Raw genomic sequence first — 21,338 nt, forward strand, 5'->3', positions numbered from 1 at the left:
ATCTAGAATCTGTGCACATCTTTATGCTAGACACGTATGGAGAACTTGGGGACGTGGGGAGCAGTAAGTTATCATGACAATGTGGTGAGAGGAAAGCTCTTCACAATTCTAAAGTTAGAATTGAAGGAGGTACAGGAAGATGGTTTGATGTTAAATCAGATGTGCAACAAGGGTGCACATTATCTTCATTGTTATTCATTATATATATATATGGATCATATTATGAAGGAAATGTAGTATTAAATCTGATACAAAATTAGCGATGTTAATCTTAGCGCTTTGCTTCATGCAGATGATATTGTACTTCTGAATAAATAAAGTACAAGTCTGCAAGATTCCTGACTAAACTGAATAACTGCTGTAATAAATTTGTTATGAAAATCAGCAATAAAAAGACAAAGACAATGAAATTAAGCATTGAAAACATCAACTGTATCCTGAATGGTGAACCTATAGAACAAGTAAAACATTTCAGCAATTTAGGCATAATTATTAGTGAAGATGGGAAATGAAACAGAGAAATAGACAACAGAATTAGTAAAGCTGACATGATAGGAAGTCAGTAGAATAAATTTATATGGAATAAGAAAGAAATAAGTGAAAACACTTAATTTATACAAGATAATATTCAAACCAATTTTAATTCATGGATCTGAGAGCCAGATTACAAATAAAACACTTGATCAAAGACTAGAGACTACAGACACGAGAGTTCTGAGAAAGCATACTGGAGTGAACAGATGGTATCAATAGCAGTATTGTATAAAAATGAGGATATGAGGAAAGAACTTGCCATTGTTAGCCTTCACAAATGTGTTAACAGAGCTAATCTCAAGTGGTATGGTCACTTAAACAGAATGGGAGAGGAAAGATTATCAAAACAAGTGTTCTTTGACAGATTAGCAAGAAAAATTCATAAGACCAAGATGTAGGTTGATTTATACAATAAAAAGTGCCTTAGAAGACAGAAATATAAGATCTGATAATGTTTTAGACTCTTGACAGATAAGCGATTAATTTGGAGAAAAATTACTGATCGAAAGTTAGCAATGGTATTACTTTTCCATGTAGTAGTATTATAATATCCTGTACACTCCCTGAGGGTATGAATCAGGAATTTGTGATATGACCAAGATACAAAAGGATTATTGTTTTTTTATTGATTATAACAAATTACCCAAAGAATTATATTCCTTCTAAACAACCTCCACTGTTTTTTTAAATTTATACTTGGATCAAATTTCCTTCTTTGTTATCCTTTTAATTTGTTAAATCCTAAATAAACAGGAAACAATAGATTTAAATCAATACTTTTTAATTTAGAATTTATTTATAGAACAATAAATGAAAAATAACACTCTCACATATAGGAAGTGAAGAAGGAAACAGAAAGGGGGTTCATCCAAAGTTAACTTTCATCTTGTGGTGTACCTGTTATCATGGTGCAAGTGCACCATAGGAAGGTATCAACCTGGATAATAAACAAACAACAATGAATTGAATAAAACTGCATTCTGTATTGAGTAAAACTGGCTTAAATGTGTATCATACATTTAAGTATCCTCCTGGTGTTACTAAGACAAAGAGGACTAAAACAGGTGAACATTCTGCTGAATAATTACTACAGTCAATACTTATAGCCAACATAATTCTAACAAATTCACTGGCTATAGCAAACTATCAAAAAGTCCGGACTAAAGTCCCACATGAAAACTGCTCCTCAAAAGGAAACTTACAATAGCAAATGATGCATTATAATAATTTATTCTAGTGCCTGCTATGGTGAGGGTCAACTGTATAACATAAGTTATTCAATGGTAAACATTGGATATGGTAAGAGTGACAGGGAAGGATTTCAAAATGGGAAATTGGAAATGCAGAAGGTGTCAGAACAGAAGTAAGGGATCTGTCATTTGAGAGCAACTAACATAAAAAAAAAGAAAAAAAAAAGCTATTATTTACCCATTGCTTCTTAGCAAGAACATTAAAAACAACAATTCTAAAAAGAGAGATATTTAGAAGTCTGATTGTGAAGAGATTTGAAATCACTAACATAAATGAATGATCCTCCAGGACTACTATTGCTATTTTTCTTATTGAAAATAATTTTAATTGCAATTACATACCAAATTGTGTGCAACAGTAATCCATAGTTTCAAGGAGAGTTCCTTCAGAACTGCCACTTATACTGTTCTCTAAGACTTCAAGATTTCGCAGAGTTACCCCATCAAGTACCTGTAGGATTGATATTATTGAAATATATTTCTTAGCATCTATTTAAGATAATTTTTATTTAAATTAACTTTTAACACATGAATACAAATATCTGCAGTTGGTTTTAATGCATCTTTAACTACAATTTTTCTACTTACTACATGTTGTCTATGCAAGATACCCAATGAAGATTCAGAAATCGATTTTGAGTTTTCTTCATCAATGGGAGTATATATTTCAAAATTTCTCATTGTAAGCAGCTCTTCTTCAATACAACAATCCTTCAGATACCTTAATAGTTATACAAAAAAGCAAAATTTTGAAAAAACATGCAGCCAATATATAAAACATGAAATAGTTACTCTCAAAAAAAAAATAAAATAAATAAATAAAAAAAAAAAATATATATATATATATATAATTCGCTTATTATTATTTTATATCAGCCTCACACACTAAAGGTCCCAATATCTATGGCATGACAGTGCCATGTGTGGGCAAGTGGCTATTAAGAAGAAATTAATTTGTTGATGTGTTTCTTGAAGATGAGAGGATTATAACCATTGTGGATACAATGGAAAAAAGAGCAGAGGTGAGGTTATAAGGAATGAAAACAGAGGATGAGAAGATGGTTGTTTGATGAGTTTGTAGATGAATTTTATAAGGGTGTTGACCAGTAGCTGTTTGTGGTCATAATAAGTAGAGGAAGGTGGAGCAATGGTAGTGGCCAATTTAGAGTGGAATAGTGCCCATGGAAATACCTATAAAAAAGACAATGCAGTAAGAGCATGACTATGATAAAGTGACTCGAGAGAGTCAGTGAGGGAGAGTCACCAATTAAGCAAACTGCAAACTTCTGAATGCAATCAAGCATTCTGAAGTAGTTCTTAGGTGCATCACCCAAAATGTTAGAACAGTACTATAAGGTTGAGTAGATTTGAACTTTGTGGTGTCATGAGTTGAAGAGGAGAGAAGTACTGTTTGGAAATGAAAAAGATTACCAAGCTTTTTGGAGGCTAGAGAGGCAATATGCTTATGTCAGGATAGGTTAAATGACCCAAGAAGAGAAAACTGGTCCTGATTTGTAAACAGAATATTGTGGAGAGTGAGAGACAGTGAGGTACGGTCTTTCTTCCTGGAAATAAGACAGGATTGTGTTTTGATGGCATTAAGTTCACCAAGTTATTCAAACCCCAGCTGAGAATGGCAAGGAAATCAGTGTTTAAGGTACTGATTAAAGATTTTGAAGCACTAATTACCTGAGCATTACAAAGTAAAGAAAATGAGAAAGAGAAGGAGAGTACTATCGTCAGCAAAGCTATGAATTAGATTGGAGGTTAGAGAGTGAGAAAGAGTAGGTGAAAGCACAGTCCTAGGAAACACTAGCAATTATTGAAAATCTGATGAAAGGAAACCATCCACTATGATCCTCAATGTATAACTGTAGATGCTATCATCCATTCATAGAGAGGATACCATAAGATGGCAGTCTGGTAAGAAAGCCACAATGCCAGACTTGATCAAATACCTTGGGAAGATCAAGAGTAATCACTTAAGTTTCTCCAAACATTTCCATGGCCTGCACCCAAAGGTAGGCAAGGTTGGCTGAGATCTGCTGTGGAATGTGAATGGCAGAATCCATATTGGGTTACTTGGAAACAGCGAACGAACTGCTTACTTAAAGACTCACCAACAACTAAGTAGTTGGCGAGTTTCCAAGTAAACAGTTCACTGTTGATGTCTTTTTCCATTATTCCAGAGCAGGGGTCGGCAACCGGCAGCCCGAATGCAGCCCAAAAGTGCATTTTTGGGCCCATAAAAGATTAACCATACTTACGTGGCACGTATGCTGAATTATTTAAATAATACATTTTATAATATGAATAATAAATGAAAAATAATTTTATATCCATACCTCGTGATACCGCTATGCAAATTGGCGCGAGTCAACCGTGTGAGTCATCATGTATGGAGATAACCAGGCGACTTCATCCGATGAAAACCGAGATTTTGGCACACTTTTTCAGTCTCGTTCCCTGGTCCATATTTTAATACCAGGGAACGAGACTGAAAAAGTGTATTATCGTGGTTATTGTTGCCACGAAAAATACCGCAATAATCGGGATAAATAATGCGTGTAAAATGGGCGATCATTGCCAAGGATTTTTCAAATCTATTAATTAAATTTTATATATGAAGTAAAAAAGAAATGTGTTAAACGTGTTAAGTAAAAAATGAAGGTTCATTTAGAAAAACAAGATTATTCTTTAATCTTTATTTATATATAAGGAGTACATACAGTACACACAATTATTCTTTCTTGGATAAAAATTGGGTGTAGGTTGTCTGGTGGAATTTTTTCTTTCTTTTTTCTTCGTATCAAACTCGGTAGCAATGGATGGAATTTTCAATTTCTTGATGAACTTTCACTGATCAATTTGTTCATCATTATCACTGATTTGAGCATCATAAGCACGTTCTCTCTTGAGGTTAATTAGGTCTTCATCATTCAGCTCCTTATCATGTGACTGAAGCAGGTCCTGAACATCACCTTTTTCAATTTTTTTTTAGTCCAAGATTGAAGTCAAGCTTAGTTATGTCATTGATAACATGGATTACTTCATTTTCAAATCCTTTAAAATCATTTGCACAATGAGGAATAATCTTTTGCCACGCTGCTCTCAGGTTGTTAGATGTTACTTCACTCCATGCAATTTTTGATATTGAATGCCTTCCAGAATTCTGTCAAAGTCATAGCTTCATCTCCTGTAGTCTTTTCTATTGCTTGTGAAAAAGTTCTTCATAGGTAATATGCCTTAAAGGATGTGATTACACCTTGATCCATTGGCTGGATGACGGAAGTGGTATTAGGTGGTAAATAAATAACTTTTACATTTTCGCACATATCATTCAGTGCTGTTGGATGACTAAGTGCATTATCCAATATCAACAAGATTTTATAATCAAGATTTAATGACTTGCAGTACCTTTCAGCTTCAGGACAAAAACAGTTTTTAAACCAATCCTCAAAAATAGTTTTTGTCATCCAAGCTTTTCTATTGAATCTCCAATGAACAGGGAGAAAATTTTTATCTAAACTTCTAAGCGAGCGAGGATTATGTGAATGATAAATAAAGAGAGGCTTCATCTTGTAATCTCCAGAAGCACTGCCAAAAAGTAAAAGTGTTACATGGTCCTTCGAAACCTTGTAGCCAGGCTGTGATTTTTCATTTTTTTGCTAAAAATGTTTTAGTGGGCATTTTTTTCCATAATAAGCCTGTTTCATCAGCATTAAATATCTGATTATCTTTCTTCAATGATCTATTGAAATTCACCAGGAAAACTAACTGCTGCTTTTTCGGCACTTGCAATTTCACCTTGTATACGAACACTAAATGCTCGATCGCTTTTTGAACCGATCAAACCACCCTGTGAACTTGCAGAGAAAGTTTCTTCCAATACTGATGCCGAATCATTTTCGCTTTCTAACTGTTTTCTTTTTAAAGTTTCAAACAAATTCAATGCTTTTGTTTTTATAGTCATTCGACGAAGAGGAATTCTCTTTTGGTTACAATCTTCTATCCACACTGACAATAGCTTTCTATTTCAATCATAAGATGGCTTCTGTTTCTCGTAATTTGGGATCCAGACGAGGTCGATGCACTTTGTCCTAGTTGCTTATAGTTTGCAGCATGGTCTAAAATATGGCGAACAGTTGATTCATTTACACCGTACTCTCTTGCAATTTTGGCTTTTGTTATGCCTGCTTCATACTTATCATATGCAACTTATCTTTTAAGCTGATCACTCTACGTTTCTTCTTGATAGCTGCAGACCTGATTCCTTTTTAGCATTCATTGTAGGGGTAAATAAGAAGAGAAACAAATATCCACATGTACTTCAGACAAAGGCAGACAGTTACTGGTGAGCAGGCACCGTCGGATAAAAAAGAAGCACTACAAGAGAGCGATACCTGGAGGTGGCGACTCGAACTGGTTGCATATGTAGTGGGCTACATCTCGCGGCCATGATAATTCAAATTTGGAGCGCAATAATTGGAATTTTGGTATCAAATTATAAACCGCAATAAATCGAGACTCGAGATAAGCGAAACTGCGATAATCGAGGTATTCCTGTAATTCAATAACATCAACTATTATTTTCAGAGGATATATATTTATTAAAAATAATTTCAAAAATGGGTTCAAGAAAACATAAAATTGCAGATGAAGGAAGAAGGTTTAATGATGAATGGAACAGCAAGTACTTCTTCATTGAATATGAGGATAATCCCCTTTGTCTTATTTGTCATAAAACTGTTGCTATCTATATAAAAGAATATAATATCCGACGTCATTACAAGAATAGTACTTTATCCAGTAATCTCAAACTTAAAATACGCATCCTCATATGCTTCGTATTCATCATATATTTCAATGTAATATGAATGGTATTACAATTTTAATATGCATTTCGCATATTAAACTGTATTAAATGGTTACTTAGACGTATATATACGTCCTGGCCAGTAGCGTGGTTAAAAGGTATTTATTTTCGTTCACTATTTTCTCTTAATTAAACGCTTGCAGCCTGATTATTAAAAATAAAAGTTGAATGTGGCCCGTGAGTCTGAAAACGTTGCTGACCCCTATTCCAGAGAGTACTGAGGTCAAAGCAATACTTGATATTTGACTCCTTTTTTTTTTTTTTTTTGCTGGGACAGCCATGCTACTGGATAAATGCTGGATGAGTATTTCTAGAGAATAAGCTTTTAGCACAACTGAATACCATCAGGATCAGGAGCCTTACTGTGTCGTGGCTACAGAGTGTTTTTCTCATCATGTTTCCATAATGCATCTCTTAAAAATGTTTCTAGATGGATTAAATGATTCAATGTCAATATATATATATACACCCTCAAAGGGTATTCAGGATGCTATAACAGCACTACATGTTTACATTGTTATTAATCTCCTGTCAACAATATTCCTCAAAATTATCAATAGTTATAGCATCCTGAACACCCATTGAGGTTATATATCAGGAAATTGATTATGATGAGGAGGAGGAGGTAAAGGAAGAATGAACATAGAAGTATAACCTTGGTCAGTGGGAGATGGCAAAAAAGGCAGATATGCTTAAATTAGTTGATATTGGATCTTGAATGAGGACTCTTTCAACAAAAGAATCATTCCTTCAAGGTTTCTTGTTAAATAAAATACTTGTAGTATTAGCAAAGTAAGCATATAATATGAGAGAACATGTCACATTTTTACCTTAGTAAGAAGTAAAAATAGAAGAAAGATTGTATGTCTAAACATAAATATATTGTTTAAAACGTTAATGTTTAATTATGCTCTATACAAAAACGTGTATCTAAGTGCTAACAAGAGTCCAAAGTTTGCTTGCTGACCACCATCGATGACATAAACCCCGAGGGAAGGTGTTCGTAGAAAGCGAATGAAACTCGCATTCTATGAATAGTGCGCTCATCGAGGAGAGAGGTATGACGGCACTTTGTAAGAGCGAATAGGAAGGCGCCGTGAAAAAGATTTGAATGCGGAAAGAGGGTGCTGTGACAGAGGATAAATACGAGTTAACACATGTTTGAACCCCCCCCCCCCATTTTTTCTGTTCCTGTTTTTCTCGTGCGGATCAGCGATGCTGATGACCGGAAGGAAGCTTGATGACGGCGAGCTGCAACCTTTTCCCCGTTGCTGACTAATGCAAGTCGGACAAGGCTACACGTGAGATGACAGCAGTTTTCCAATTTGGGCCATCGGTAAAGGTTTTACCGATATGAGATAGCAAAGGATTCCCCTTTGATGGCAGTTGAGCTAACGACAGCAAACCATGAGATGAGCGAGTGGCCAGCAAAGAAAAGTGGCCATTTCGTAACGAACACGTGACGGCAATTACCATAGCAGAAAGATATCCCTTCAACAAAGGACGGACGAAAGAACCACGACATCTTCACATCAAGGTGGTAAAGTACTGAAACTTTTTTTTTACCTATGTAATAATTAACTTTAGAGGAAAGAAGGAACAAGATTCTGACTAGAAAGTAAAAGAACTTTAAAGTAACTTTGTGATCAGTGATTTAGTGACTGTGTTGGACTGGTAGTCTGTGAACTTAAGATTGTGGTTCTTAATTTAATGTAAAGGGGTCAAAATGACAGAAAGTCTAGTTTAGAAATTGATCTTATATTTTGTGCTATGTGTGAACCTAATTCACCCATGGAATGTGAATAATATACTTGTCAGTTTGAATATTTCTTATTTGCTTTATTATCTTATATGAGTTTTATCTGAGCATCAGACTGATTTTACCACTCATAAAATTATGCACCTATGCATAAAGGGAATATAAGGGGAGTTTAGAGTAATTTGGCCATGCCTGTATGCTGAGATATCTTCTGCAGCTTCTCCCACTTAAGTGGGGTCACTGTTGATGATGAGCTCCTCCACATCCTCCTATCTTGGGCTGTCACCACATCGAAGTTCTTCATCCTCAAGTCCTCTTCTACCAGCTCTCTTCATCTCTTTTTTGGCCGCCCATGTTTCCTCCTTCCTTGCACATCCATCTGCATGACCATTCTTCCCACATATTATACTCCCTCCTCATCACATGACCAAACCATCTCAACCTTGCCTCCTGTATCTTTGCTCCTAAGTTCGTAACTTTCACTGTTCCCCTCACATAGTCATTTCTCAGACGATCCTTTCTGGTCACACCGCACATCCACCTAAGCATTCTCATCTTTGCTACTTCCATCCTGCTGATGTTATTTTTCCTCAGGGCCACAGTTTCTATAGATGTCTAAAGCTACTTAATTCCTTTAACAAGGTTAGGTAACACTTAAATTCTAGGAAACTTTCTTAGGACAAGAAATTTCTGTCCTTAGGCTCTGACTGGCGCAGCCAAAACAAACAAATATCGTCAAATTCTGAAAAGGGGAATGGGCCCCGGAGAATTAGTTTAGAGATATTCTTAGTAAGCACAAGAGAAATAATAGTAGAAAAAAATAATAGAAAAAACAACAACGTAACACTGGGTTGTCACTTTGGCATGGTATATGTTCCATGAAAATCCATTAGCTGTCTGGATCTGAGAGGAACTGGATGAAAAGAAAATTTCACAGGAGAAATTTTGCCAGGAGATAGAATCCTAGAAAATAAAAAATCACAGGAGAAAGAACAGAGGTCCCCCAGCATTGGCAAGGGACTAGAAGGCTCGACTATTTTTTTTTTCCACAGTTGTTACAAGCTCTGGGTAAGCTACGTGAAGATTTTGATTTGAGCCAGTGATCACATGGTGAATTTGTGGATTTGCGTGAAGTGGGAAATAAAAGCACTCATCCCAACAAGAATAATTTCTGATATTATCGTATTTTTCGATAGATAACGTGCACCCCCAACATTTTTATCACTCCTTTTGATGTTTTTGATGTATAGATAACGTGCATACGCCAACTAGCGGTAACGTTAGGAAGTACAGACAGAGGAATTCTTTAAAAGCACGTGCATTGCTAGTAGCAGTCGTCGATTATTCCGTACATCCTGTTTTAAAATATTTTATAAAGTAAATCATTATTTGTTTATATTAGATCTGAATTACCCATGGAAGACAGAAGTACTTCTTGGAGGAAATCCTACACAGCTTGAAATGATAGTAGCAGCAAAGGAAAAAGGGAATCTGAAGGGAGCAAAAGAGGTTTCAGTTGCTACAACAGGGCACGAAAGGTCTAACTTTTCTGCGATTCTTTGCGTAACTGCAGATGATTCCAAACAGCCACCAATGGTGATTTTCAAAAGAAAGACTGTTCCGAAAGGTTGCGATTCCAAAGGTATTATTGTTACTGCTAATTATAAAGGTTGAATAAATTCCGAGGTTATGAAATTTTGGTTGGAGGATGTGTGGCAAAAGTGAAAAATGGCATTTTTCAACCCAAATTCTTTGTTATTGTTGGATTCGTGTAGGGCACACACGACAGCAGAAGTTAAAAACAATTGTAAGTATTCCAAATTGGCCGTCATTCCAGGTGGTTTAACAAAAAAAACTCCAACCCCTTGATCTTGCAGTAAATAAACTATTCAAAGACAATTTGCGGGCTAAGTGGGAAAACTGGATGATGAATGGCATCCATGAATATAACAAAACAGGGCAGATGAAAAGAACGTCATATAAAGATATAGTTACGTGGATTGTAGAAAGTTGGGCTGCTGTAAGTGAAAACTGTTAGAAATGGTTTCATTAAAGCACAAGAGAATGCAGTGGTGTCAGGTGACAATGATTATGAAGCTGAAGAAATACCAAACGAAATTTTTAACGCAATCGATTCTTTTAATATTGAGTCTGATGAATGTTTTGGATTTGAATAGTGTAATGTTCAATAAATATTAAGTAATACTTCTACCTTAGTTTTGTTATTACATTTGATTTACCTCTCATAGCCTTCAAATGTATATGCAGCATGTTCATTTTTAATGAATTTGTATAGATAACACGTGTTATCTATCGAAAAATATGGTACATCACAGGGTGGTAGGATCAGAAGAGAGGAAGTGCATGGAAATGAAGCATAGAAGATCTGAAGGTCATCCATGCCTCTTTCCATTCTCTTCCTCTCCTTAGATACTATCACCTACACTATAATGATACCAACAGGACATGAGGCTTGGAACAGCCCGGAAGGACGATTTGTGGAAAAGGAGATATGGATAAGATTATCATCAGACTTGCCAGGAGAAGAGTAAACATCTATGGTATAGATGGAGGGAGAGCTTGTTAAGAAAAGCTCCACGGTGTTGGCAAAGTGATGAGGATTATTTGAAATTCTGGTGGATTGGTAAACAATTTGTGTTAAATCACTACTAACAGCAAACAGTCTGGTTTGTGAAGATGGAGAAGAGAAGCCAGTCTGTATTGCGGATGTTGTTAGTGTAATTAGACTGAATATAACTAACTTATAGAGATAAGTAGCCAGATTGTATGGTGAAGTTATCACAGTTGGAGAATGGCAGAGGCATCATGGAAAATATGAGAAAAATTGAGGTGAGATGTTATTGCAGAGAATGCTAAATGTGATTCAGTGATGAATAAATATAAGATTTTCATTCCTGTAAGTGACAGTGGTGCATAATACTGATATTAGAATTAGACCCAACTGTAAAATCAGTAAAATCAGTTTGAAAGTTCTTTTTACAGCCCTGAATTCTAATGTTTTGTTGGATTTTTGGGGAATATTTTATAATTTGTTTCTAAAACTAACTATTTAATGCTTAACATTATACCAAGGAAATTACAGAGATTGGAATTACTATTAACAGTAAATTTCACAGGAATAAAACTTAAAACACATGCGCACACACACACACAAAAGTAAATTTCACTTATTGACTGAATGAAGCCTTGGTATTTGAACTCAAGCAGATGTGGCAGAATTTAAAATATCAGCTATGGTTAATGAGCACATTGGTGATGCACAATAAAAAATAGAAACATCTTCATTAATATATTATTTAAGAAGTGAATAAAATTAAAATGTAGATAACTTTAAAAAAAAAAAAAAAAAAAAAGATAAAACAAAGAGTATTTGTACCAAATACAAGCACCAAGAGCTTTCACTGATAATTCATAATCCTTTTTAGCAGCCAGATGGATTCGATCACCTGTAAAGAAAATAAAAACAAAATAAACCTCAACAGAAATCACAATACTGTAATCTAATTTGTTACTAATCTGGCAGATGACTAACAAGTACTAACAACTTGAAACCATTTGAAATCATACTAATAGCTGGTAACTCATAAACAATACACCTAAATGTAAGAATAATATAACTAAGAATGAACTGTTTACTTTAAAGTAGCATCCTAGTTAGCCAAGTGGATAATACCTCAGCTTTTCAACCTATAAGTTATACTTTTGAATCCCAAAGTGATTGGGATATCATTGAATGTATTAATGCCTTTAACCACCTAACTGGCCAGGACATATATATATATACGTCCAGGTTACCATGGATGCCAAGTACATATTAAAATTGTAATACCATTGATGTTACATTGAAATATATGATGGATATGAAGTGTAGAGGAGTGATGTATTTTATCCATATTGATGGTGACATTGTTAAGTGGCAAATGATTTTATCATCCATTATGAGACCATCATTCTAATTATTCCAGGATTTCCAAATATCCAACTCTTGGTTATCCACAGTGTTAATGTGCCACAGTTTTTGATTGTTATGAAGAACATTACCATGCTATGAAACAATGCATCAGGAATGTGATGGGAAGGAAGAGCTTAAATGAATAGAGAATCTCTTTTTTGGGTGTGTGTAAATGAATCATACTCAGAAAAAGTGGTAATGTGTTAAAAAAAGCCAAACATTACACTCTTTCATGCCACTTCCAGTCTCCAGTAAGTGAGGTGGAAGCCTCACACAAGATGATTGGAAATATCTATCACATAAAGGCATTCACAAAACAACTTTGTCAGTGGGAATCAGACCTATTAGCTTTTTAGATGGGCACATTATTTACTCACACAGGCTATAATTTTGAGAATTATACAAAAAAACGTTTAAAGACCCATGAGAAGTATGTCACTGTCTTAGTTAAATACTTCTGCTTAAATCTAAAAAAGCTCAACTTTTTCATGTTAGTAAAAATCATTTTTAACTGGTATCATATTTATGTTTCATTGAATTTCTATGAATAGGCAATTTTTATTTCAGCTCAACTGATGTGGCACTGCTTCACAGCATTCTTCATAATCTTTTATATAAAACTTTATAGTTTTTCTCCAATGGATCCTGTGTCTGGAAGACTGTACAACTTTCTTGCATAATGAGATCTGTAGAGTTTCTATAATTATAGTCAGATGAGTATCAACGGTAAAAATTATTTATTGTAAAAATATTTCATCTTATGCATCATAAAGCACCAGTGTGAGAAATAAGACTTACTTGCCATGATGTCTTATGATATGTAAGATGAAATATTTGTACCACACATAATAACCAAGACTTAATTTGTCTCACTCCATATATTACAGAATTTCTGAGCTCTTTGTCCATAATAAGACAGTCCACAAGAACCAGGAATCCAAATACATACACTTGCATGGAACTGTGGATCAAGCTGGTCTTGAGATGAACGTAGTCTTGCAAATCAGATGGAAAGTGATTTGCAGATTTAATGAACATAGGAGCATGGAGACTTTTTTTCCTGATTAATAAATCATACAGGATGGAGATCATAGACATCTTCTTGAGAAGATAATAAACTATGACCTTTGTTCTCACTTTCTCCATAAATTAAAAATAAAAAGCTGAAAAAGAAAATGCTGATTAAAATGTAGTTAAATTAAAGTATCTGTTGTAAAAGTGCAGAAATTATACCTAAACTCTGAGATGATGCTGATCAAATTACTTTATCTATTTGCGTTGGTTTTGTTTTCTGTGTTGTAAAAAGAGAAGATTGCTATTTGGTTGTCATAAGATGAGCAGATATAAAAAGGGAAACTAATGTTGGTTTTCATCTCTTGAGCAAACCAGATTCCAAAGAATCTAGTTCACTGTATGGTAAGGTGCCTGGGTTTGATGTAATAACCATTTGGATAAAGATTTCTAATTATGGTGAACAGTTCCAAGTTGCAAAAATGTCCTATATGAAAGAACAAGAATAAAAGTTCTTAGGATCAGAGGATCCATTGCTGTTCTTTTAATCTGCATGTACAGTTTTTTGACAAATGAAATAATTTAATGTCTGGAGAAAAATCTTTTATCTACATTGTCAAGGATGTAACAAATATTTGTGAAATGGAAGACAACATCCAGACTAATTAGAATGCTGGAAGAACAGACAACACTAGGCATCTTGTTTTTAAATTCTTCAATGTTTCCGATATTCATAGTTTATAAATAAACATGACTGCATATTGGAATACTTGTTTTATTCATTTTAGGGAAGCTAAAAGTTCTCCTTTAAGTAAGTGAGGGAGAACATTGACATTTATGAACTTGAATCATATTTAATATGAAATTCTGTCATGTTGCTTGAAACGCAGTATTTTAGTATTATGAATGATTCCAAACAAGAAGTCAAATTTCCAATAATATTCCTTTTTTTTTTTTTTTTTTAATTTATGCTGCTTATTACTTGTCAGTCCCATACTAATATTGTCATTCCATCTGGAGTTAAACCATTAGCAAGATGGAGATCCCGTGGATGGGCTGTGGTTCTTGAGAAATTTTTCAATAAAGTGAGAAAAGTACTTGTAAAAGTGCTTTTCTGTGGGACACAAGGCAACTCAATGGATCAGTTTTGGTGATGCTTAACTTGTGAGAAAATAATCAAATATAACTGCTGCATCTCTTTATGGGGATTGGTTACAGTCAAGAAATCATGGAAACATAACAAGGACCTGTAATTTATTAAAAAAAAAAAAATCTGGAGAAGGAATATGTACTCCAAACATTACAATTAAATGGTGCAATGGGACAACACACCAAGCAACATATAACCTACAAATATATATAAGTTTACAGGTTAATACTTAGAGCTCACGGTATCAGAATAGTTTGATCTAAAATGAGGTAAGACAAGGGTACACACTATATTTAATCTTATTAATCATCTATATGAATCACATTATGAAGGAAATGGTTCTAAACCTAAAATCAAAATCAGAGACATTCAGCTCAGTACTTTATGAAGATTTCATACTCCTAAATAAATTAAGTACGACTCTTTAATTAAAGAACAACAATGTAATAAATTTAGCATCAAAATAACAAGACAAACTATAGAAAAGAAACATCGACACTTCAATTGCAATTGCAAAAGAGAATCCCAAACAGTTCTTTCTGTATGTTGCAAGCAAGAAAAAAACTGTACATGGCAAAATGATTTTAAGGAATGACGATGGTAAGGTCAATGAACCAGTCGATATAGTGGAGTTACTGAGCGCGCACTTTGCAAAAGTATATCATCCAGGTGGTGACATTGAAAAAATGAAGGAACCATTAGTTTATACAGGGATTGTGATGAATGAAGTGGAGGTGAATAGTCTATTACAGAACCTTAATGTGAATACATCTGTGGGATTGGATGGTATACCGGCACGGGTCTTGTGTGAAGCAGCTAAGGAATTATCAGTGCCCTTGACCATGTTGTTTAATCTGAGTCTCGGATCTGGTTTAGTCCCAAAGGCGTGGAAAGAGGGGAAAATAGTTTCACTGCATAAAGGAGGATCCAAGACTATGGTGGCAAATTACCGACCGATCAGCAAATCAGGAGTCGTTGTCAAGGTCTTGGAGAAAGTAGTCAAGGGAAAAATACAGGAATGGATTGATGAAAATGAGATACTATACAGGGGAAAGCATGGCTTTGTGAAGGGTAGATCATGCCTCAGTAACTTGCTCAAGTTTTATAAAAAGGTGACAGTAGAACTGGATAAGGGAAATGGGTTTACAGTGATACTGCTGGACCTGGCAAAAGCGTTTGACAGGATACCACATGGAATTCTAATCCGTAAACTACAACATATGGGAATGGATATAGGGCTGGTGAGATGGATAGGTGGGTGGTTGATGGAGAGATATCAAAGAGTAGTGTATTCAGGAGTAGAGTCCAAAAGACGGCCTGTGACTAGTGGTGATCCTCAGGGTTCTGTTCTTGGACCACTGCTGTTTAATCTGTTCATTAACGATATAATGAAGGATCTAAGTGGAACAGTTCATCTGTTCGCTGATGATGCAAAGTTGGGTAGGGCGATAGTGAATGCAGAAGATGTCAAAGTCTTGCAGGATGACTTGGATAGATTGGAGTTCTGGGCTAAGGAGAATGGATGTCAATTTAATGTGACAAAATGTAAGGTTATGCATTTTGGGGTGAAAAGATTAGCAGCAGTATACCACATTGGTGGAACTGTACTCCAAGAGATTGATGAGGCCAGGGACTTGGGAGTGTTGGTGGATAGGGAGATGAAGTTTAGGGGGCACATTGCAAAAGTAGCTAAATCAGCTCATCAACTCACTTGGTTGTTGAAAAATACCTTGATGAGCAGAGACAAGCAAGTTATTGTACCTCTGTACCGAGCCCTGATAAGACCTCATCTCGACTACTGTGCCCAGATTTGGTCACCTCGGTTCATTCTTGATGGGGAGGAGGTGGAGAGGATCCAGAGACGAGTGACTAAGATGATAGCAGGTCTATGGAATGAACCATATGAGAACAGGTTGAAGATTTGTGGGTTGCAGAAACTAGTTGATAGGCAGAAAAGGGGAGATATGATTGAGACATTCAAATTGCTAAAAGGATTCTATAGGATTAATTCAGAGGATATTTTTGAGATCAGGACTGGTGGTGGGAGAACCAGAGGACACCTATGGAAGCTGGGCAAGAGTGTGGTTAGCAGGGGTGTTAGAGCTGAGTGAGTGGAATAAGCTACCAGAGTCTGTTGTGGGTGCTATGACAGTGAGCGAGTTCAAGGTATGATAGATACTGTGAGAATGTCGAATAGTTGTGTGGACATGATGTTTAGAGCCTCCCTCGATGAGTCTAAGGACTCCCTGGAGTAGCCTGAAATAATAATAATAATAATAATTTTCAATAGAACCCACAGAAAAAGTCTGGATATGTGTAATCAAATCTTATGAAGTTAATTTGAAAGAAAACTATTGACAAGAGGCTGATAATAATGCAAACTTAACTATGTAGATCAATAAGATATTCTGTAGGACAGTGTTTCTCAAACTTCAGATATATGTTTTAGATTAAAATTTTCACATTTGACGTCCGTAGATGGCGTATGGTCACTGCCGTAACTCACAAGGTTTTAGCAATGATGTCTTCTGCTAGAATAAGTGGTAGAGATGCAGATTCTTATTCCACACAAAGTTTGTAGGAAAACCACAAACATCCATGCCCATGGCGGGATTCGAACCCGCAGCCTCTTGGCTGGAGAGCGGACACGCTAACCACTCGATTATATGTGTACCCCTTCTTAAATTTTCATTATTACCAAGTACCCTTATCAAAATAATAATAATAATAAATATATATAAAAAAGTATATTTCATTGTAAATGTTTATTTTATTTGAATTTAAATGTACAACCCCTGTCCAAAAAGAAACCGAACTTTTGACGGAAAATAAAACACAGGCCAATTATAATTATCAAATCATTTATTTGAATCAATATACTCTCTCTCCGCTTCGATACAGCATTTGGCATGGTCATTTAATTCATTAAATGAGTTTTTTATATCGGTTTTTGGGATACTTACTCTTTGGGGTTGTGATTACTGACGCTTGAATGTTTTCAATGGTGTCATATTGCTTTCCTTTCATCGGCAAATGAAGTCGGGGGAAGAGAAAGAAGTCAGAGGATGCTAAACCAGGTGAATAGGGCAAGTTTCATGATATTCACGATATTCATGCCATACACGACGAATTCTCGCTATCAATTGCTTCAAAATTTCGAGATAAAACTCTCGATCAAAATGTTGTGCACAGTTGATTTAGGAATCCCCAATTCACCTTCAATCAATCTCATGGACGCTTTCGAGTTTTCTTTGATGAAATCACGCACTTTTTTGGAAGTTAACTTCGCTCAGTCCAGTTTTTGGATGGCCCAGTTCGTCGTCCTCAAGCGTCTCACAACCACTTTGAAATCGCTTAAACCACTCGTAAACTTGAGTATGGTATAAGCACTCATCGCTGTATGCTTTTTGAAACATTTGATGCGTTTTGGTAAAACTTTTACCAAGTTTAACACAAGTCAATTGCAGCTCTCTGTTTGAAACTCATTCTCCAACCGTTCGTCAAAACAACTGTCACTCTTGGCACTATAACTCGGCTTCTAATGAAACAAATGTCATAAGCAGTTGACACAACACTAATGAAGGTTGTCACTTTCGACAACAAAAAGGTACAACATGTGATAAATCGTAAAATCGTAAATTGAATACAATCGTAAAATGAACATTATCCTTCGCGATCACGCTACCTACATCCCGCTAGAACACGACCCCACAAAAACGCAAGTTAAGAAATTAAAAATCTTACTTAAAAAAGTAACCTCCTGGCCCCCCGACGTCACGAAAAAACTTAAACCTTTCCGCTCCTGTCCCCCCCGAATATACGGTTTACCAAAAATCCACAAACCTAATTCCCCACTCAGGCCAATAGTAGATGCCACCAATGCACCTTGTTACAGACTGTCTAAACAGCTGGCCAACTCTCTGTCCCCCCCTCACCGGAAATTCAGCTTCCTATATAAAAAACTCGACCCACTTTAAAGCCCTCACAGAAAATTTAACCTTGAATAATACAGACATATTAGTAAGCTTTGATATCTCCTCCTTGTTTACCAATATTCCCTTAACTGACACTTTATCTCTCTTAGAAAACGTTTTTCCCTCTGACATCTTAGATCTCTTTTCCCTCGCCATCAACTCTGGGTATTTCGCTTGGAATAACAAAATCTACAAGCAGATAGAGGGAACCGCCATGGGCTCCCTCCTCTCACCCCCCTTGCCAATTTCTATATGGAAGATTTCGAAAAACGAGCCATAGACTCAGCCCCACTCAAACCTTCTATCTGGCTAAGATATGTAGATGATATGTTCTCTATTTGGCCTCATGGCCCAGACACGTTAGACTCGTTCCTCGGTCATCTCAATAGCCTACATCCAAGAATCCAGTTTACTATGGAAAAGAAAAGAACAATTGTTTACCCTTCCTAGACACCTTAGTCACACACCTGCTTAATGATACACTTGCCTTCACTGTATACAGAAAACCCACACACGCAGGCAGATACATTCACAAACTCTCCCACCACCACCCCTCACAACAATATGGCATCATTAAAACCCTTACCAAGAGAGCCCACAATCTTTGTTCCAGTGGAACCGACCTCATTATGCATTGCAGTTGATGAATCCACCGACATTACAAATTTTCCAAATCTTCTAGTGTTCGTTAGGTATGAAAAAAATTAAAAACGACGACCTTTTACTTTGCCAAGGCTTGCCAGAACATACAACAGGAGAAGAAATATTCAATAATATAAATACATTTATGCATGAAAACAAGCTTGATTGGAAAAGGTGTGTTGGAATAAACACATATGGAGCGAAATCCATAGATCTAAAAAGAGCTTGTTTCAAGGATTCAGGCTGTTGCACCAGATGCAAAGTCGTCACACTGCTGCATACACAGGTTGGCTTTGGCTACACATGATGTTTACAGACCTAAGAAAAGTTCTGGATGAAGCTGTAAATATCATAAATTATAATAAAGGCCATCCTTTAAATGCCAGACTTTTCTTTCAACTTTGCAAAAAAAATGGGAAGTAATCATACACAACTTCTTTCCATTCCTATGTTCATTGGCTTTCTCATGGAAAAGTCCTTACTCGTTTATTTGAGCTTCAGAATGAACTACAAGTTTTTCTTGATGAAAATTTTGAATTGAAAAAAAAAAAAAGCATTTACATAATTTGAAATGGCTAACTGAATTAACATACTTGGCAGATATAATTTACTATTTACTGTATTAAATAATCTTAATTTGTCTTCAGAAGACAAGGAAATTTCTATATTTCATGTCCAAGATAAAGTGAATGCTACATTACAAAGATGAAGTTATGGCAAAAGTGGGTTGGTGATGGAGAATTTGACAAGTTTTCATCTCTTCATGAATTGCTTACAAGTTTAAATGAACAAATTGATGATGATGATGTGAAAATTATTATCATGCAGCATTTACAAATGAATCTAAAAACGTATTTCACTGAATTGGACATTAATATTGAATGGATAAGATACCCTATGAATATCTAAATCTATGCCAAAGGATCTGTCGCCAATAGAAGAACAACAGCTTTTAGAACTAGCTTCTGGTGGTTTCTAAAAAATAAATACATAAAAAAAATGAGAATACGTATACGTTATCATTGTTTTGGCTACAAATACAGAATGAATTTCCTGAATTAACTGATAAAGTTCTGTGGTTCATTTTTCCATTTCCAAGTTCATATTAAAACAAAGAAGAGGAACCACATCTGAGATTGAAATTAACAACTATAGAGCCAAATTTTGCTGAAATTTTATAAGCAACCATAAGGAATTTCACTTCTCTCATTGATGATAAATTATTTAAATTAAGTAAAAATGTATAGTATCTTTATAAATTTTGTTCTATTAAAAATAAATCATATTTGCTTACATATACACCCTCTGTCCAAAAAGAAACCCGAACTTTTCGAAAATAGAAGAAACTAGTGGCATCACCTGTTGTACTTTATGTTGGAGGTTTAATGGATTTTTTACAACACTCAAAAAGAATTAAAATAGAATTTAATGCTTCCTATATTTCGTCCTAGTCACTAGGACATCTACGGGGATTACAAAGACAATTAATGTAACATGCACACAAAAACTTACAATACTAAGCCCAACCACGTGGGTGACAAAGTCCTATCTAGGTGGAGCGCCCTCTAAGGGCAGTAGTAGGAGGCCTGGAATGTAAGGTGGGACCTCTGGTGATAACTGTTTCCCAAATCTTGGGAAGCTTAATGCAACCGTATTTGTTAAGATTTGGTTGGTTTCTGAGAGCTGCTGCTGCTTCTAAGAAAAGTCTCTCTTTCTTGAATTTGCTGTGGTGGAGCATGGTGGTTTTCTTCCATGATACTCTGTGGGTGGTGTCCAAAACATGGTCAGCCAAGCTTGAATGGCCATAGTTGTGTTTAACGATGTACGACTTGTGTTCCTCCAGGCGGATGGATGCTGATCTGCCTGTCTGTCCAAAGTACGCAAGCTTACAGGAACAGGGTACTTTGTAAACTCCAGGCAGAGAGAGAGAGGAGGGAGCTGATCTTTCGTAGAACGGATAAGGGTAGCCAGTTTGCGGTAGGGCTTATATGCTGTGTGTAGGTTATACTTTTTTAGTATCTTGGCTCTTTTTTCCGAAGTGCCACGGATGTAGGGTGTGGTGATGGCATTTTTAAATTCTTGTTGACGAGAGGGACGGGGAATGGGGGAGGAATTGATTATTTTTTTGATGCTGTGTTCGCTGTAGCCATTGGAGAGGAAAGTTCTGTG

The 21,338-nt window shown here is 35.7% G+C and overlaps 1 protein-coding gene across 2 annotated transcripts in view; it reads right to left on the reverse strand.

Annotated features, from left to right (window-relative positions):
• The window catches only part of Msh6 (DNA mismatch repair protein Msh6), a 429,489-nt gene that overhangs the window by 168,135 nt on the left and 240,016 nt on the right, over nt 1–21,338 (reverse strand). For both annotated transcript variants that reach the window (XM_090406801.1, XM_090406800.1), the window contains exons 16-18: nt 11,817–11,886; nt 2,373–2,505; nt 2,127–2,235 (exon numbers count right to left, since the gene is read on the reverse strand). In XM_090406801.1, coding sequence (XP_090262927.1) covers nt 2,127–2,235; nt 2,373–2,505; nt 11,817–11,886 — 312 coding nt within the window. The remainder of the gene's footprint in view (nt 1–2,126; nt 2,236–2,372; nt 2,506–11,816; nt 11,887–21,338) is intronic.

Source organism: Typopeltis vanoorti, chromosome 17, assembly GCF_054136105.1.
Source record: "Typopeltis vanoorti isolate ZY-2024b chromosome 17, IOZ_Tvanoo_1.0, whole genome shotgun sequence".
Taxonomy (NCBI): domain Eukaryota; kingdom Metazoa; phylum Arthropoda; class Arachnida; order Uropygi; family Thelyphonidae; genus Typopeltis; species Typopeltis vanoorti.